This window comes from Sciurus vulgaris (assembly GCF_902686455.1).
Source record: "Sciurus vulgaris genome assembly, chromosome: 10".
Lineage (NCBI taxonomy): Eukaryota > Metazoa > Chordata > Mammalia > Rodentia > Sciuridae > Sciurus > Sciurus vulgaris.
In genome coordinates this window covers 9686279-9705223 of record NC_136470.1, presented here as the reverse complement: position 1 = coordinate 9705223, position 18945 = coordinate 9686279, and the positions used below count along the sequence as shown (strand labels likewise).

The window sequence follows — 18945 nt, the reverse complement described above, 5'->3', positions numbered from 1 at the left end:
TCCTCCTCTACCCCGTCGCCCTCTCCAGTTATTTATAAAATCAGGGCAAAGAGATAGAAGAAACTGCATCCATCTTTCCCTCTTTTTGCACATCTCAGGATTAGAAAAGATACACATTTTCTAAGTCTGAGGATATGCTAAATTAGCATTTCTCTGGGTTTCAAAATATTGATTGCTGGCTGGTTTTAAATATTACTTGTAAATACCAAACATTATCGGAGACACCTATGGGATTGTCTAAAATGAAATTTATGGTCAATAAATAAGTTTAAGGATTTGTAACCAACAGACCAACATTCAGTAAGCATTGTTAACACAAACACACATGTGGAGTGCCTGGCAAATTCTTTACCTGTACTTAGGAAAGGAGAGCGCACCTCCGTTGCCTGTGTTTAATGATTTAAATGTGACTCTTCAGGACAAGTGACTCAAGGGATGGGTGCTGGGTGTAAACTCTGTCTGGACCTTTGGCAAGTCCTTACCTACACACCTTTGGGCCTCAGTGTCCTTGCCTGGAAGATGGGCACACAGAAGGTCCACCTTCTAGTGTTTAAGGGAGGAACCAGAAGCTCGTGTCGGCAAAACAGGAAAACCGCACCCGGCACAAGGTATCCAAGGTGTGTGGGTTTATTATGGCTCTCCTCTGTTTCTCAGAGCCTAAGATGTGACTCAGTGTGACATTCGATCCTATAGCTAAATCTAGTTCTTCAATTAGCACAATTTCTCTTAATCATGCAGCATGAAGGGAAACCCAAAATAAATCAAAGGAAAACAGTGTCCATCCACTCGTCTGCCCCAACATCACTTATCATTTTAAAACTCAACCTATCTTCCTCCCCCAGGTTAGAAAGAAAAGACTATTTTCAGTTGTCTTGCATGTTTTCCTAGAAGGGCCACAGCACGCTGGGGATTCTTCACAAGGAAGCCCCACCTAAGGATTCCGAGGAGGCCTGTGACTCTCCAAACCACGGAGGTGAGGGTGGATGAGTGAGCCCGTTCTGCCAGGTCAGGTCTCAGAGGACTATCTGGAGGAGCAGGCAGGGGGCAGGTGGTCCACAGGGCTAGCTCATGGGGGCCAGGAGACGCCTGCCTGCGCTCTTCTCCCCGGAAGAGCCCTTCAGAGCTTCGCCACCGTCAGGCGGATGTGATCTGGAGACTCTCCAGATGGTGTCCTGCCCTGGCATCCTGCTGTTCTGGAGGAAAAGAGGGAAGAGGCTCTGGCCCGGCCCAGCAAGAAGGCCCGTCTCTTGGTCACCAGTCACTGACTGAGGACAGGTCAAGGAGCAGCAGCATCCGTGTGACCCCTGCTGGGAAGCACGCTTCCTTCAGGCCCCCGGTCAGACCATCCCTTCTCATCCAGGGCCCATGAGGGCTACACCTGTGTTGTCAAGATGAACTCTTAGAACCAGCTTCTAGAATCTTCTCCATCATAGGGCCCCGGGGTCTCTGTCCCCCTGCCATTTCCCCAGCCACCCAGGAGTTGTTGCTGGAGGCCCCCTGCCTTTGAAGTTCATGGGTCACTGGCTGCCCATGCTCCAGGTGGCTTCCCTGAGGAGGACAGTGTGCTCTGTGGCTGTTTCAAGCAGCCCCACAAACCATTCCTCACCTTCGACTAACCAGAGGTGGGGTTGTTGGGGTTTGTGGCTGTCGAGACCTGAGTTCCCTGAGGAGAGGACAGGGACCCTGCTATGCACCCGGCAGGCTGCCCTCAAAGAGGATGGGGACACCAGCAATGGCAGTGACACTGCCCAGTCCTGAGAAGGCCCCAGGTGTGCTGGGAGGGCAGAGACCGAGCCGGTTCCACCACCAGCGAGCCAGAGTCTGGGCACCCACACGAATGATCCCACCTCCCCATGGTGGGTGCCCGGTGCCCTCCAGGTGCCAATGCACCCATTGCCACCCACAGGCCTCTGACACTGTGGGTGCTCCTCTGGCACCCATGTCTTTGGCATTTCACAGACTTCATGAAAATGCAGCATCCGTTCCTGGGGAAGCCGTGACAAACCACCACAAACCGGGGGACTTAGAAGGACAGACATTCATTGGCTTACGGCTCTGGAGGCCACAAGTCCAAAGCCAACGCATGGGCAGGGCTGTGCTTCCTCCAAGGCAGCAGGTGGGGGACCTTCCTGCCTCTTTCTGGCTTCGGTTGGCTGCCAGCGGCTGAGTCCCGTCTCCCTCTCCTGTTAGGACAGCAGTCCTGGACTTGGGACCTGCCCAGTCCAAGGCAACCTCACCTGAACTTGATCATGCCTGGGAAGTCACTATTTCTTCAGAAGAATATTTTGAGATTCCAGGCGGATGTGAATTTTTAAGGGACACTGTTCAACCCAGCACAAACCGTCCTGAGTTCGCTTTGCCCTCTGAAATAGTCTTGCTCCTTCGGGGGCCTCCCCTGGCTGTCCTATCCACAACTTCCTAAATGATATTGAAGAATGTCTGAGTTCACAATGTTGGCATTTCTAGTCTGTGTAGAGTTTACAACTTTCAAACACTGTCCCGGATAGTATTGCATATAGTACTCACAACAGCTTCATGAAATAAACAAGATAGACTTTACTCCCTTTGATGAACAGGTAACAACGCTAAGACTGAGAGAGGTTAAGTAACTTTCTCAAAGTCACACAGCTCCTATATACAGCAGGATCTCCAGGACTCAGGCTCTTTGTTATTTGTGTTATTGTTGCTGCTATCATAAATCTCCACCTGCAAACCCTGTGGACCAGGACAAGGAATCCAAACTCACGGTACCCTACCACTGTTCCAAAAAGTGAGCACTGTCCCTGTGACATGTACCCACTGTCCTCGACAGCTGACTGAGGACCTGGGTGAGGGTTGAAAAGCAGATTCTTTCGGGACTGAGTCTGGGCTTTCAGCTGCTGACCCCTCAAGAGGAGCCCAGCGGACCGAGGAGGGAAACTCAACCCAAGGGAGGATTTGTGAAGTCACTGTTCATCTTCCTAAGTCTCAATATTCCTTGCCTGCCGTCCTAAGCGCAGTCCCACCTGGCAAGAGCTGCCACATGGGTCGTTTCCCCGAGGTCCACAGTTCCCCCAGCAGCCGACCTGTAGTCTTTGGCACCAGGGGCTCTGTCTGTAGCTGACTAAGTGCAAGGACATCTGCTTATTATCTGGCAGATGGGAATGACTGTCTTCTCACAGGCGACTGACGTTTCTCCAGGGTGAAAACCCTGCCTTCCGCTTCCTGTGTATTCTTGGGGCCAGACCTGGCATGCCCTTGACAATGGGCTCCAGGCAGCCACTGGGCATGGCTGCCTGATGCCCGCCTTCCGCCCACCAGCCCCCGGCTGCTGAGACAGCCCTTCTTGGCCAGCACCTGCAGAAGTGGGAGCTGCCCCCTGGAGCACACCTGTCATTAGCCAAATTCCCTCATTAGAACGACCTGCGGGCCTGGTATTTCAAGTGCGTGGGTGTGGGGAGCGATAGACTCTCAAGTGTTTTTCTCAGCAAGTTGTGGCCAGAAGAGCAAGAAGTCTAAGGAGAGCCAGAGGCCGGACTGGCCACAAAACAACAGCCCCAGCTCGGCAGGGTGGAGGGGCGGAGGGCCCAGGCTGCCCCAGGGAGAACGCATGTCTTATCCACAACCTAGCGGAGCTCCGAGCTCCCAGAAGCACTCGCTGGCCACAGGCCTCCGAGACCAGCAGAGGCTTTGGCCAGCGCACAGATGGCCCTGGGGCCGCCCCGAGGGTGCTACTGGAAGCAGGAGCTCTTGGCCCCAGGGGCGAGCTGCAGGTCACGGGGAGCTGCACGGAGGCCTTCCTCCTGCTCACAGACGCCTGGCCAAGGCAGCAGCAGACGTTCCAGCAGCTGTGCTCTAAGAGGCCACCGTGGAGAAGCACCAGGACTGAATGGAAGGTGCAAAGAAAAGACGGGGGGAGGAGCGTCATCTTGACTTAGGTCTGGAAGCTGCAAGGGAGCATCCCTTGATGATCTAACCCTATGGAGGTAGAAACACACCGGGGGATAGCTAAGAGTACAGAATCTCAAGTAACCCACCTTTGTTCAAAAATGCCACTTGCTAGCTGTGTGGCCTCAGGCCAGGCACCTAACCTCTCTAGGGCCTCCGCTTTGTGACCTGTAAGATGGAAGATAACAGTCCTTCCATCTCATAGCCTTGCTATGCAGGTTAAATGACCACTGGCTATTAAAGCAGGGCACTGAGCAAGCTCTCAGAAAATATCGGGAAAATTATTAAAGATATGACACGTGTTCCTTCATGATACCAGAGCCGGGAGGGCTGGTGTGACCAGGAGCTGGATGAAGGACCGTGCGCATCTGACTTGTGCGTGTGTTCGGCAGGTGATGGAGCTGCTACCAGGCCCGAGTTCAACTCAAACTTCAAGTTCACTTCTGCCTCACCAGCTGGCAGCCTTTATAAGGTGCAACTGTGACTGGCTGGTCTGCTATGTAAACAAGCCAGGCCACGGCAACAAGTGTCGTCTCCCTCGACGCCAGTGTGTCCATCCAAATGGCAGGGCAAAATGCTCACTGCTTTATTTAGTTGGGAAGAAGGTCACGGGGTGAACCTTCCTGGACACTGGCTGCTGAGACACGCTGACCAAGGCAAGGCTGCAGGAGGCCCTGGGTCGAGGCGGAACGGTGGAGTCACACGGCCACAGTGCACTGATAAAGCCAGGCTGGACCCTGCAGGTCTACATGGCCAGCACACACCCCGCTTCTCACCCCGCCTGGGAAGTGGTTACACCCCAGAATTGCTGCAAATATGCACCCTGTTCCCCAAAAAGTCAAGGTGGGGAGGAAACCAAAGCAAAAAGTCCAGGGGGCGCTGCCGAGTGGGCCCTGTGGAGGGGGCGGCCCGATACTGCTGCGAAGCAGACGTGCGCACGCACACCCAGTTAGCGCCGGGAGCCCGCACACCACCACAGGGCTGCGCTGCCGCTCTCCGGTGTGGGTGCAGACCCGCGAGTTGCCTTCCCCTTTGAGGGCCGTGCTGGGGGATCTGAAACTGGCCCTACGCCACGGAAAGGAAGGCGTCCAGCAAGCGCTCGGTCTTCCCTGAGGGTCGGACCCCTGCAGAAGCACGATCTTAACATTTTTCACACACTTATGTATCTCGGTAGGAAAGCAGCCTGTGTTCACAACCTCAGAGCACCCAAGGGAGCGGGAAAGGAAAAAGAAAAGGGAAAAAATGTGACTTCTGTTTTGACACTGGGGATTGAACTCTGGAGCACTTAACCAGGAGCCACATCCCCAGCCCTTTTTGTATTTTATTTAGAGACAGGGTCTCACTGAGTTGCTCAGAGCCTGCTAAGTTGCTGAGGCTGACTTTGAACCTGAGATCCTGCGAGAACCAGCAAGGCTCAAAGGCGGCTCTTTGCAAATGCGGGAATTCCCCACAGATCTGAAAGGGTGCAGGGGCATTTCTCCTTAGACTAAAGATTACTCCAGGTCTAATTCTGATCATAGAAAACTAAGTATTAAAGTCAATGCACAGTTAGATTCCAGAGGCCATCTGCATTTTGGAGTATTTTTCACAATGCACTTTCAATTATTTCTCACTTTTCCACTGGAACAGCCTGACAAAATTCAAACGTCCATGTCTCTGCCATTTCCTTACCCAAACACCTCTATTTCTGACAGTGGAGCTGTGTAATTAATTTATTTGAGGATTTGTGAACTGGAAACAAACCCTTCAACTTGCACAAATCTCCTGGTTTCTCTAAATTTAGTTGAATTCAGATTGCAATATATCTCCTCTCTTGTGCAAAATGCCCCGTGTGTGCAGATGTCCATATCCAATGGCACTTGAGTCCGGACAGGCAGAATGTGGACCAGAGGCTCAGGATTGGCACAACAACAAGCCCCAAAAGCCAGGGGCTTAAAATAGAGGACACGGTTTTCCATAGGAACAGCATTTGTATGGAAAGATGGATCATTTGGAAAATAGCTGTTTTACTTGGAGAAAATCAAACCATAAGAAGCATTTTCTCTCAAGAAGTTCTATGGAGATGAGATATTTGAGGATGGAGGCACATTTGATTCATCCCTGTATCTTCTGTCGAGTGGTTATTAAAAAAATCTGAAAAAGGAATCAAGGAATCAATCTGTCAACTTGGACAGCTGGCTCATTTTGATGTTAACTCCACTTGGGGAGAACTGCTTTCCTTTTGGAGGCGGGAAGAGCTCAGAGTACAACAGGAATGGATGGGCAAGTCCATTCCTTTATGAGGCGCACAGTTGGTACTTCGGGTCCATATCCAAGGGTTCTACATCCAAGAGGTCAAACAACAACAGATCAAATTATCCAGGAAAAAGACACTGGCTCTGTACTGAACCTGGATGAAACTTTCCCTGTCACTGGTCCATAAAGGATATAGTGTAACAACTATTTGCATAGCTTTGACATTGTATCAGGTATTATAAGTAATTTAGTCATGACTTAAAGTACATGGGACAGCTGGGTGCAGGGCACATGCCTGTAATCCTAGTGACTCTGGAGGATTACAAGTTTGAGGCTGGCCAAAACAAAAATTAAAAAATGGGGATGTAACCTAGCATTAGAGCATCCCCGGGTTTGATACCCTTACCCCCCCCCCCACACACACACACAAATAATAATAATAAAAAGGAAAGTATATTAGACAGAAGGATCTATGTAGGTTATATGCAAATACTAAGCCATGTTATATAGAGGATCGGGATGTCCATGGAGTCTGGTATCTGCAGCGACCCTGATCTGCATTTCCTTTCCCCAGACTTCACATTCACTTTGCATCTTCCTGATTCTTTTGGCGCCAGTTCCCTGGGTCTCAGCGGAGCCGCCCACCTTAGCAGACCATAAATGCACAGCCCTGCTGCTGTGCCCCTCCACCCAGGGGAGCCTCTGCTTGGCACCACCCTACCCGGGCTCCACTCGTCCATCACTGTGTACTCCAGCCAGCGGCCGTGCAGGGCAGGTGGCTGAAGTGACCTCCCGGTCTGGCTGACGTCCCAGCCTGTGTGTGCCCAGAGCCCAGAGCCTCGAGCACAAGTCCACACCACCTACAGCCACAGCACAGAGGCCCAAGGCTGGGCAGCCTGAGGCCTTCAGATCCTGAGCATCCACTACCTGAGCATCTGTTGCTGCAGGTAAGAGGACGGCCAGGTAGACTGGATGCTGAGAGGGCAGGGAGGGAAGCTCAAGGCCAGACTGAGGTGCCCGCTGACCTCTGGGTACAGCAATGTTGACCAAATGGGTGTCTGCAGCTGAACGTACACGTGCCCAAGGCTGCCTGATTGGAAATTAGTGCTCCGTCTCTGGACTGGTCTTGAGCCCCGGGAACCCTCCAAATGTCCTTTCCCCTCTCCAAACTTGATCTACATGGCTGGCTACGTCTGTATCAGGTGATGGCTCTTCTCTGCTCAACACCTGTTGGTGCCCTCCATGTTGTGAGGATCAGTTCAAATTCCCAGCTGGTTTCAAGGCCTTTACGGGCACCCCAGCTCCCACCCTCTCCCGGGCTCCTGAGATGGCTGCCTCAGCTCCTCCGCAGGCCTGTGTTCCCACCCCACTCCATATTCTCCGCTGGATGCTTCTACCTGAACAGGCTCTTGTCACCTGCAAGTCTCAGTAAAGGTGACAACTTGTCTGGGGAGCCCCACTGCCCCTGTACCAGGTTAGGTACCGAGGTTCACTTGCTCCTGTCACACCTGCCCTCAGCCCTCATGCTGTCCACTACAAACAGTGATGGCCTGCTTGTCCTACCCCTCACTAGTCCCTGAAGGCTGTGACTTCTCCTCAGCCAAACTCTGAATCTTCAGTGCTAACCCTGTGCCTGACACACAGTAGGCCCACAATGGCCATAGAATGAAGGCAGGCAGGAAATGCCCTCTGTGGAGATCCCCAGGGACAAGGCAAGGAACCATCAGGGCAAAACAGAAATAGACGCTATGCCTCAACAACACGAGTCAGTGTGCAGCCAACGTCTGCAAGGATTACCATGCAGGCACTTACTTGTGACTATTTAAGAAACTTGCTGCTTCTTGGACACCTTCAGGTCCATAGTAAGATAAAGGAATGCAGACCCCTGCTGTGAAGGACTGGGTCATGGAATCTGCCATTCCTGACTTTCAGATTCAGTGAGACGCGTGCTGCCTCCAACCAGCTGTCTTCTCCCCTGCCCCAGTGACTGTCACCATAGAAGGAAACAGTGTCACGTCGCTGGGGCGCTTCTTTCTGCCTTGTTACCTGCAAGCAATCTTGCTTTGACCCTTCTAACAATCTTGTGGGGCCTGGATGAAAGGCACGTCACACCTATTCATAGAAGGGGACACTGAGGCCTTAAGGGGGTCCGGCAGGATGCCCTGTTTTCATGGGCTGTCACATGACCTGCAGAAATGTCACAGATGAACATGTGTTTTTATGGGGTTATTATGAATCAGAGGAATATTAAATGGGACACATTGACCTCGGTGTAATCTAGAGCCCAGGGATTTGACCAGAATGCAAGATAACAGCGTAGAAAGAAAGCTCTCCAATTAACAGCCTGGTCAATCAGTTCTCGGATTTATATCTGGCCACAAGAGAAAAACATGCAGGACACTCACATGCAATTCAGGAAAAGGCTGAGATACAATCTTCAGAATGGCTTCCAGTGGGACAGCCGGCGTGGCCTGAAGTACAGTCCAGGGCAAACTGCAGTGACACTACCCTAAAACTCCCCTCCATGGGTAGAGGCAGCAATTACGGCTCAGGAAGAATGTGATGCTGCTGGGTGCCAGCCTGTGCAGCCCAGCGACAGGACAAAGGGATTATTCTGCTTCATTGTTAAAATGCAGTGTTTATTGTTAAAATACGATCGGGAATTAAAAGGGGCATTATGAATCATAAATATTTGCATGCCATTAATGTTTGGACAAAGGAGTTGGAAAGGCTGAGTTGGGAGGACTTCTTTTCCCATGAAAAACAGTGCCTCGAATTACAGTGCATATTTAATTTCATCTCTTCCATTGCTAATCTGAAATCTCACTGCCTGTTGCATAACCCTTTCGGGGCCTCAGAACTCCATGGGGCTGAGGAATAGGGATAAGTGTCAATATTTCCTTCTGGAAAACTCATCCACTTAGACCAACAAACAGCAGGCCACTGGGCGATACTGTTGCTTGCTGTAAACTCACGGTGGTCACTGTCTACTCCAGAGTTAGTGTCACTGCAGAGAGCTTACCAAGCAAAGAAATGAGCCCTGGCCTACGTTTTACTGGGAGTAATCCATCCTTGCTGCACCCGACTCCCAAGATTCAAGGCAAAATCAGGCTTAGACAGGTCAAGCTACTGGTTCACGGTCACGGACTTTTAAGCCAGGGAGTCTCAACTAAGAGCAGTCCTCCCTGCTCCTCAGGGAACATTTGGCAATCCTTCAGACATTTCTGGTTGTCACAACTGGGAAGGTGGTGCACTGGCTACTGGATCGAGGGCAGAGATGCTTCCAACATTCAACAAGTCATGGGACAGCCCTGCACAGCACAGAAGGACCAGACTGAAATGTCAGCAGTGGCTCAGCTGAGTCTGCTTCCTCTTGGTGAAGTATCAACTGAAGCCCGTACTACTCACTTGGCGCTATTGCCTGGGGCAAAACAGGCCCAGAAGTTATCCATGTGCATACAGTTCATGAGTGTCCACCACACGGCAGGCACAGACCTCATGGCTGAGGATACCATTCAGTGCTTCTCTGGGAATGGGCTGGGTCTTTTGCTTGTGGACGATTCTTGTTGGTCCCCCTCCTGGTGCTTTCCAGGCACATCTCTGCTTCTTTTTCACAGTGCTGGGGTCCAGGTGACCGCTGCAGTGGGCCTCTGCACACCACGGCTGTTCTGAAGCTTCCCCCCCAGCGACCTCCACTCCCAGGCACATGGAGGACCTGTGTGGCGTGTGAGCTCTGGGAAGTTCCCAGCTCCATCACCAAGGGAGTCCCGCCTGGACTAACTCTCACCAGTCACAAAAGACTTGACACACAACTGAGCTCTCCCCCAAACCTGGGAACTCTGACTGCGGGGAGCTTTAAGGAAAGGGGAAGGGGAGTGTCCACGTGCAGTTGAAGCAAGCAAGTGAAGAGAACAAAGAGAACAGTCACAGCCTCTTACTCCAGAAACCCAACCTGTGACCGAAGAACACCTGGAGGACTCTCCTTGGATTCTGAGTTTTCAAACCATCTTTCCTTGAATCTCAGTACAAAAAACAGGTGACAGCTAACTACCTCACGGGGGCAGGTGGGAAGACACTCTAGAAGCACCCAGCCATGCCTCTGCCTGTGGGAGCCACAAACCCAACCTGCGGCAGCAAACCTGGCTGTGCTCAGAGACGGGCCTCGGCTCCCCTCCCAGGCGCTGTCTCTCTTTTTATTTCAGGTAACCTTTCTGGAGTGTAGGGCTCTGTGGACAACGATGACTTGTTGTAAGTACTTTTTAATTCTAGTAAACTCTGCCCATTACATTAATTGATGTTCCTGAATCAGTGGATCTGTGCTACCTACAATGAAGCATTTAGGAAGAATACCGAGGAACCAGCAGAGTGTCCTCTTGCTTCTCCTCACCTATGGATGTCACCCAAGTGACCTCCACACGGCAGTGGCCACAGTCGGGGGGCTCCCCAGAAGAGCTGTCCCTGATGGGTGGACCGCCTCACTAGCAGCCTCTCTCTCCTCTGGCCATCACACAGCCCAGCCCTGATGGCCAGTTGAGGCTGACAGATTTGCAGAGATGGCACAATTCTATGCACATTGAACATTGGGATGTTTCCTTTTTTTTTTTTTTTTTTTAAAGCTTCTTAAATTCAGTGATATTCTCTCTCATTTCATTTTTTATTATGTATAATTTTTTTTTTTTTTTTTTTTTTTTTGGTACCAGGGATTGAACCCAGGAACGTTTAACCACTGAGCCACACCCCCAGCCTCTGTTTCATATTTTATTTAGAGACAGGGTCTCACTAACTTGCTTAAGGCCTAAGTTGCTGAGGCTGGCTTTCAACTTGTGATCCTCCTGCCTCAGCCTCCAGAGCTGCTGGGATTACAGGTGTACACCACTACACCTGGCTATATGTAGTTTTTTTTTTTTTTTTTTTTTTTTTTTTTTTTTGCGGTGCTGGGGATTGAACCCAGGGCCTTGTGCTTGCAAGGCAAGCACTCTACCAACTGAGCTATCTCCCCAGCCCTATATGTAGATTGTTACATCAAGTTTTTCAAGAACTTTGTGAGGAGATAGACATGTTAGGAGACATGACAATTTATAGATGCTGTGGTGCTAGGTCTGGGCTTCTCCATCTGGGTTTCTCAGTCTCAGCACGACTGATATTTTGTTGGAGAAAGTTGTGCTGCACATAGTAGGATATTTAGCAGAGCCATGGCCTCTACCTCTAGAAGCCAGAAGCAGTCCTCAAAAATCATTTGTGACAACCAAAAATATCACATATTACCAAATGTCCCCTAGGGGTCAAGGACCTGCAGCTGATAACCATGGAACAATAAGAGTATTCTCAAAATCGATAAGCAGAGCAATAGATGAAATGATAACTGCGACCTCTCCACAGTTTCGAACTGAAGGACAAGAGCAAAGCATTTACTATAGGTTCTGGAGGTACTAGTTAAGGAGGCAGGCAAAGCCTTATTAATGACAGGTAGGTAGGTGGGTAGATAGATGACTGATACCACACAATGATTTCAAAGAGGAAGAAGGAACACAGCCATGAAGTCTGAAACCAATGGCTTGAGCCAACTGGGGTGTTTCTACCTCCAAACCCCCTCCTGCCTGAAGGGCTGTCACATCCATGGCTGATGGCACTGGAGCCACCCGGATTGTTGTGCATCACACACCTCTGCTGAGGGCCAGCTGGGCCCCTCATTGGCCAGGCACCTCCCTAGCGTGGGATGCCCGTGCTCCATGATGATAGTCCTAAATCTCATGGTAGAAGCAGCCAGTAATCTCAGTTGCAAAATAAGCAGGATACTTCCATCTTCTTTGGGGAAAAAACAGAGTTTAAGTGGCTCCTAAATGAATACTTCCTCACCGAGGAAGCTGAGTGGCCCGAGCCTCTCAGGAGGTGGCTGGGATTCCCTCACAAGTTCTGGGTCCCCAACTCCCTGACACCCTCACTGAAGAAAATTCAGTGACAGCAAATTAAGTTCCTGAAAGGGAACATAGGCTAAAAGAGGGTGGGCAACATGCTGGATTCCCACATCAGACAGCTCTAAATGAGCGCAATCACCAACAGACCAAGATATATTTCTGTTGTATGTGGGACTTGAGTCGGAACCACGCACTCAGGGTAGCACCACTGAAATCCATGAATTCAGGTTGCTAAATTCCACCTCCATGTGTGGGGTTCACTGGCCCCACACCCTGCCAGGAAGCAGACGACACTGGCACATTTGAACAAATTCATAGGCAGCTCATTCAATCCACTTGACTCACTTAATTTCTATTAGTTTTTTATTTGAGCTTTAACTGAGAAGTGTCATCAGCATGCATTTAGTTCTCGATGACATCTTGGTCCAAGAAATTCCTCAATGGAAGTATGGAAACACACACACACACACACACACACACACACACAACTGGCTAAGAGTCCAACAGAGTTCAAAAGCATGCAACCACAGCGTATTGACAGTACAGTCGGCTTTCTGTATCCATGAGTTCTGCATCCATAGATTCAACCAACCACAGATCAGATCTATACTGAGCACGTATAGTCTTTTTCTTGTCATTATTCCTAAACACTGTAGTAGAACAACTATTCACATGGCATTGACATTGAATTAGGTAAGAGAAGCAGTCTAGAGAGAGCTCAAAGTGAATGGGAAGATGTGACGGGGTTGTATGCAAATCTGCACTCCTGACAGAGGGGACCGGAGCATCTGCAGATTTGGGTATCCAAGGCAGGGGGTGTCCTGGGGCCCATTCCCCACGGATACGGAGGGGTGACTGTACATGTTACTCATAAACATCCCCTTGCTGATCTAAACTTGTTTTATAATCATCAGCAGAGAGAGAACAGTCATCAGACATTACACCATCTCTCTGTTTCAACAAGTAATTTTTCTTTAAAACTGAAAAAAAAATCCAGAAACACAGAATATGTTCTTCCATAACCAGCCTTCTCCACCCTCGCTCGCCCCTCGCCAACCAGCACAAAAAGAAAATACAAAACTGATTTATTAGAACCAGAGCCGCGTTGCAGCCGCTGGCTGGACCAGTGTTTATGTCTCTAATGCTTGCTGCAGAAACAGGAAGCTCTAAAAATCACTCAACCATTACTTCTCTCTGAGGCACTTTCTGATTGATAGTCTTCTGTCCTGACCAAAGAGAACTGGCTCCACCAAGCTGGCTGACCAGGAAGGGGTTGAGGGCGGGCAGAGAGAACAGCTTCTGCCCATCAAGTGAAAAATACTGTTCATACAAATAACCTCAATTAAGAAAAGCTGTCGGACACCATGGGCAATGGCTGGCACTTCATAAAATCAGCAAGAGGACCATGAAGGGATAGACTATGACACTGTTTGTTCTCGGCACAAGTTTTCAAGTCAGTTTTGCTCTGGTTCTTGCTATAGCCAAGCTTTAAGCAGGGCAGGGAACAACTTGCTTGAAGAAAGTGTTGTTCCTCTTTTATTGGCGAATGTAAAAGAGAGTAAGAAACCTGATCTCTAGAGATGAATTCGACATCAGATCACAGATGCAAGCTTGTGACCTGCCATGGAAAGGCGGTATTTGCCAGAGCTGGCTGAGGCTTGCCATATCAGAAGTGGGTCTTTTTCAACCTTATTTGCTCACTCAAGAAACCAGATTTCAATCTATATGCTATTTTAAAATATAGATCAATAACATCAGAGAAAAAGTGGGAGGGGGGATGGGAGACCGGGTCTTAACATAACTGGTGTCTTCCTGTATTCTCTTCAGGAGATCTGATTGCCAGCCTATATCTAGAACATTATCCATGGAATGTCTCTGGGGTTGGCAGATGGATTTTTTTTTTTCCTTTCCCTGTAGTATGAAATCTGTGATGCAGTAGAGAATGACTTGGATCCTAGGATATTATTGTGAGTCATTCAGACCATCTCTCCTTAAAAACACTACATAAGGACTTGTCTCTCATTTAGAATATTGGTGCAGTTCACCATTTCCCAGATATAACTTCTCTTCCTCACCACCACAGTCTGCTACCCATCTGAAGGGCAATGTGTCCATACTGCATCCCAAATACAGTAAAAGAACCTAACGGTGTAAATTCCTTAAGCAACCAACCTCATATAAATATGTACCAGCCCCGATTTCAACAAGAGAAATATCACCTCTGGGAAGACATCCACAGTGAGAGTGTAATGAAGGAATTTCACCTTATAAAAGCATGAAGAAAGGGTCCTATTTTGAAAGTGGGCAAGGTTATAAAGTTGCCAGGGAGACCATCATAAATACCTAGAAATGAAACCCCATCCTGACAGGTCACAGAACACTTGGCATCCCCGGACCGGGCCTGGAATTCTCACGGTGGCCCTGCAGCCAGGGACTGGTGCATACAAGAGGAACAGGCTGTGGTGTCAATGACAGGGTGGGCCCCCTCCCCTTGACAAGTGATTACATTCACCCACACCTGGTGGCCATCCAAAGGCCTGGACAGGCAGCCTGAGTGGGATCTATTTCTAATCCCACTAACCAGGCCCTGGCTATAACAAAAGCAGGCCGTGACAGAAACAGCCCTGGAGTGAGGGAATGTTCACCTCATTTCTCCACTTATTTTTCATGTTCCAGGTGTTTGCTATGTGAAACCTTGTGCTGGACGATGCACCATGGTCAACGCAATGCTCTAAATCCACAGATTCCTGGCCGGGCATCCATGGATCCCCAGAAGCTTTACAAACAAACTCCAGAAGCTCTGGAAATTTAAAATTGCACAGGAAATTTCCTACACATGTGCATATTTTTCCTACTTGGGAAAAGTCTTCCAAAGGATTTTCTAAATTATGTATGACATTTTCAAAATTGTATTCTTAGAAAAAAAGAGAAGGGAAATCTGCAAGGGATTCTCTTCCCCTGTTTACAATGTAGCTGATGATATGGTTTGGTAGATTTCTTCTTTGGTTCTGAAATAAAATAACTAGGGCGGTATTCATGGATCGATTTCCTTCTAGCTGATTAAATACAACAGGGACAAGGCACTCACAGATGTCATTGCTAAATTTCTTAGATGTCGCCTCCATGTGAAGCCATGACACACTTACTAATAACTCTGAATATATCGGTAGCATCTGCATTAACTGCAGGTAAAAATTACGTAAACTGCCATGTCCATTAATCTCACTACAAAGAATTCCTTTTGGCCCTGAACTTGGGATTTTCGGGAGGTGAATGGTAGTCCCAGGCAAAATGTGCATTGCTCTGAACAGCCAGAGGTATGCTCTCCTAATCTCTAATGCCCAGAGCCCCCTAACTCCCTCCTCCTGGAAGCAGCTATCTCTTCTTCCTTAGCTATTTATCTCTTCTTCCTTTGGAAAGGTGGTCAACTTACATGGCGATACGAAATCAAAGGGAGAAACATTCCAAGGCTGAGATATAACCTGAATGAGATTCAAACTGCCAGGGAGAAAAAGGAGGAAATGGAAGAAAAGGAGGAAGGTCCCAGCTGCTGAGGCCTTCACCCATATTTTTAGGGGCCAGTGCAGTCAGCAGGGCCGTGGAAGCTGGACAGGCAGGTTTTCCCAGTTCCAGGCTGAACCCGAGGTTAGGAGCTGTGATTCTGGACTTCAGCCAGCACCCAGACAGATGAGTTTTGTAGAATAGAGAAAAACCCTTCCATGTGTAATCTCTAGCAATTTCTCTGAGGTTTACGATCCCTACAGTCTGGCAACTGGTAAAATAAAGGGAATATCTTTTTCTACCTGTCATCCTACAGTAGGCCCCTGGCCCCTTTGAGGATCCATCAGAAGAGTGGCTTTTGATATGATTCAAAATCGGTATTGAAATGTGTGGATGAGCCATGACCTCCAGGACCTTTAGGGTCACCATGGAGTGTATCAAGGCCAGGAGCATATTTTCAAAAGCAGAAAATGAAACGCTAGTCTTAGGATCACTTAATAAAACATAATGAAACTTTTAATGGATAAGATTCAGTGAGGGAGATTAAGACTAATTGTCAAAATTAGTGAGAATCATCTGCTCTCCTCCTAATGGGAAGCAAATTGCAAAAAAAGAAAAAAAAAAAAGAAAGAAAGAAAAAAGCCTGGCAGGCCCTGATGTTGGCACACTAGAAAGAGCAAAATCAAATTGTATTTTAAAACTACTAAGTAAAATTATGAGACCAAGTCAAATCGGGTCTCTTGACAGCTCATTTGTCTTAGGCATTGACAACTCCCCCCCCCAAAAAAAAATCACTCAAGACCAATATTACACACGCTAAACATAATTGGGTCAAATGTTCAATTAGTGTTCTTGTATTTTTGATTACTTATTATCATTCATGGGAAGGAGAGCCCATGAAAAACAAATATTGCCATTTACGGCATTGAGTTAATTTTTTCATTCCAGGGTATAAGCAGACATCCTAGCCTCGGCTGCAGCTATGTCACGCTGGGGGGGGGGGGGGGTGTTATGCAAACTCAAGGGCACACTGGCACAAATCAGGCAGCAGAGCGCAAACAATCCACGCCTTGGAGAAACAGTTCACTGTTACCCAAGTCAACGTAAGCACCTATTAGTCACCCACTCAAAACAGAAATGGCCAACGAGGGACAAGAAATCAGCCCTCACCACCAGAAAAATAAGCACACTGCTTTCAAAACCTCCTTCTCTATAATCGCCAACTTACTGCATACTGCCAGAAAGCCACTATTGAACTCCTTATGGGAAAATGTCACTGGTGTGGGTCATTAAATAGCTTTCAAAATTTTTATAACCAAAATCTGACACACAGCCCCACACAGATGCATATTATGATAATAATACTTTCTCTGGAAAAGCAACCGAATGATACGCAGCTATCGATTCCTGAAAGTAGACATCCACAAGAACTGAATTAAGACTGTTAGCCAGGCAGGTGGACACTGGCCTGGCAGTGGGGCCTCTTTCTTTTATTGGCTTCTCACCCACTCTGCCAGCGACTCATCCGGGGCCTTCAAGATGATTTCTAAACACACATCTCTGAATCATAATGCGAATTCCATTTGCTGAAAGGCAGGGACTTTTAATATAACAAGTGAACCCATTTAATGACTTGTGCTTTTATATCTTATAGCATCACTCATACTTTCAATAAGTGGATATAATTTTCTCTGTATTACCCTATTATTAACATAGTTAGTACCATGAGCATATATTTTCAATCACGTTCTAAGTTTTTCATTTTCTCCAGCTATGATTCTATTATGAAAATGCTCCAGACAGCCAGGGTAACAAAAACAGCTCCCAAATTTATACACATTTGCCCCTTTCCCCTCTCCCACTTATCCAACCTTAAGAATGCAGATTTTCTAATATTGTTGAGTGCCTTTATAAAGAATAATGACTAGTCCTATAGTTGGGACTTTTATTTTCTTTATTTTTTTCCAATACAAGGACTATTATTACCAGGTATTTATCATGTCTCTTTTATTAAACTTGAAATAACTTTTATTCCTAAGCTTATTCAGTACTGCATTACAAAAAGGAGATTTTTAAAACAAACTGTCCTGCCTCTTTCAACTAAACTTTTGGTGCTTGTTCCCATTGTATAAAATATGGCTTAGGTTCTTACAATACAGAGAAAAGACAATACTTGAAAATAATTGGAAACTTGAGATGATCACAATGAGCCAAGATTCCTCTTCCTGCTTTAATACTTTGATACAGTGTTAAAGAGGAATAAAAACAAAATTACCCCTATAGCTGAACTAATGCAACAGTTTCTTCGGATCTTCAGGTTTCTAATGTGATTAGTACCTAAAATGTCTGAGTGGGTCAATCTCTCCTCCCAAATTGTTAACAAGGCATTCAAAATAAATATAACGGGAAGGGCATATTGCCCTCAGTAATACTGACACGATTTCTTCCTATTTTACCCTAAAAAGATAAGTTTGCCTCAAACTATGCTTTCATATTTTACATTAAGGATCCCTTAAAACTATTCAAAGTGGTCACTGGAAATTCTGTCACTTGTCACAGATAGCACATGAATCATAAGTTGAAGAGTCTACAGTAAATAGATTCTTAATAACCAGAGAACCCCCTCTGTGTAGAGTTTCCATTGTGGTAAATTTTACATTTTCACAAATTAGTAAAACCTTGAGGGGTTTTGTTGAAATTTACAATTTGTTTTGCATGTTCCACATCAGTCTTAAACCAATTAGCAACATAAAACAATAATGTAAAGTTAGATTCTGTTTAAAATATTAAATTTTAAATAAAAGATTTTTTTAAAAAGCTTGACATAACAAAACAAGAAAGACCATCACAGCAACTGCTTCAAGTTTTGAAATCTGAGTTGGTTATCGCATAAATACTTTGTGTTGCAAATTCAGTTTTGACAGATACATACCTCTTCCACTCCGACCGACAAACCTGAGGTCATTGAATCTTGCGACTTGGTTCTTCATGGCTGCAGTTGCATTTCTAAGCTCAGCCGAGTAGTTTTCATCATTGCCAGCCATCACAGTGACCAGGGTGCCATCTGGAACATCCCCCAGAGCCACCACCTAGACCCCAGTCAAGGGACAAATGCAGACATCAGAATGTTATACATATACTGGTAAGTCATCTGTGCAGCAGTTGTTCTAAAATAAAATGTGTGTTTGATGCTCCCTTCTAGTTTGCAGAGAAAACAGAACCATAACTTAAGCAATACTAAGTAACAGTTATTAATGGGAAGATTTGTTCTACTTGCATTATGTACAACTAAATATAAATTTTTTCCATACTGAAACACTAAATTCACCTAATAAAGCTACCTAAGGTCATATTGCCCAGTCGGGCA

The 18945-nt window shown here is 47.3% G+C and overlaps 1 protein-coding gene across 5 annotated transcripts in view; it reads right to left on the bottom strand.

The window, feature by feature from the left end:
- Window positions 1-18945, bottom strand: part of RUNX1 (RUNX family transcription factor 1) — a 229279-nt gene that overhangs the window by 61533 nt on the left and 148801 nt on the right. For all 5 annotated transcript variants that reach the window (XM_079154937.1, XM_079154940.1, XM_079154938.1 and 2 more), the window contains one exon: window positions 18511-18667. In XM_079154937.1, the coding sequence (XP_079011063.1) occupies window positions 18511-18667 (157 nt within the window). The remainder of the gene's footprint in view (window positions 1-18510; window positions 18668-18945) is intronic.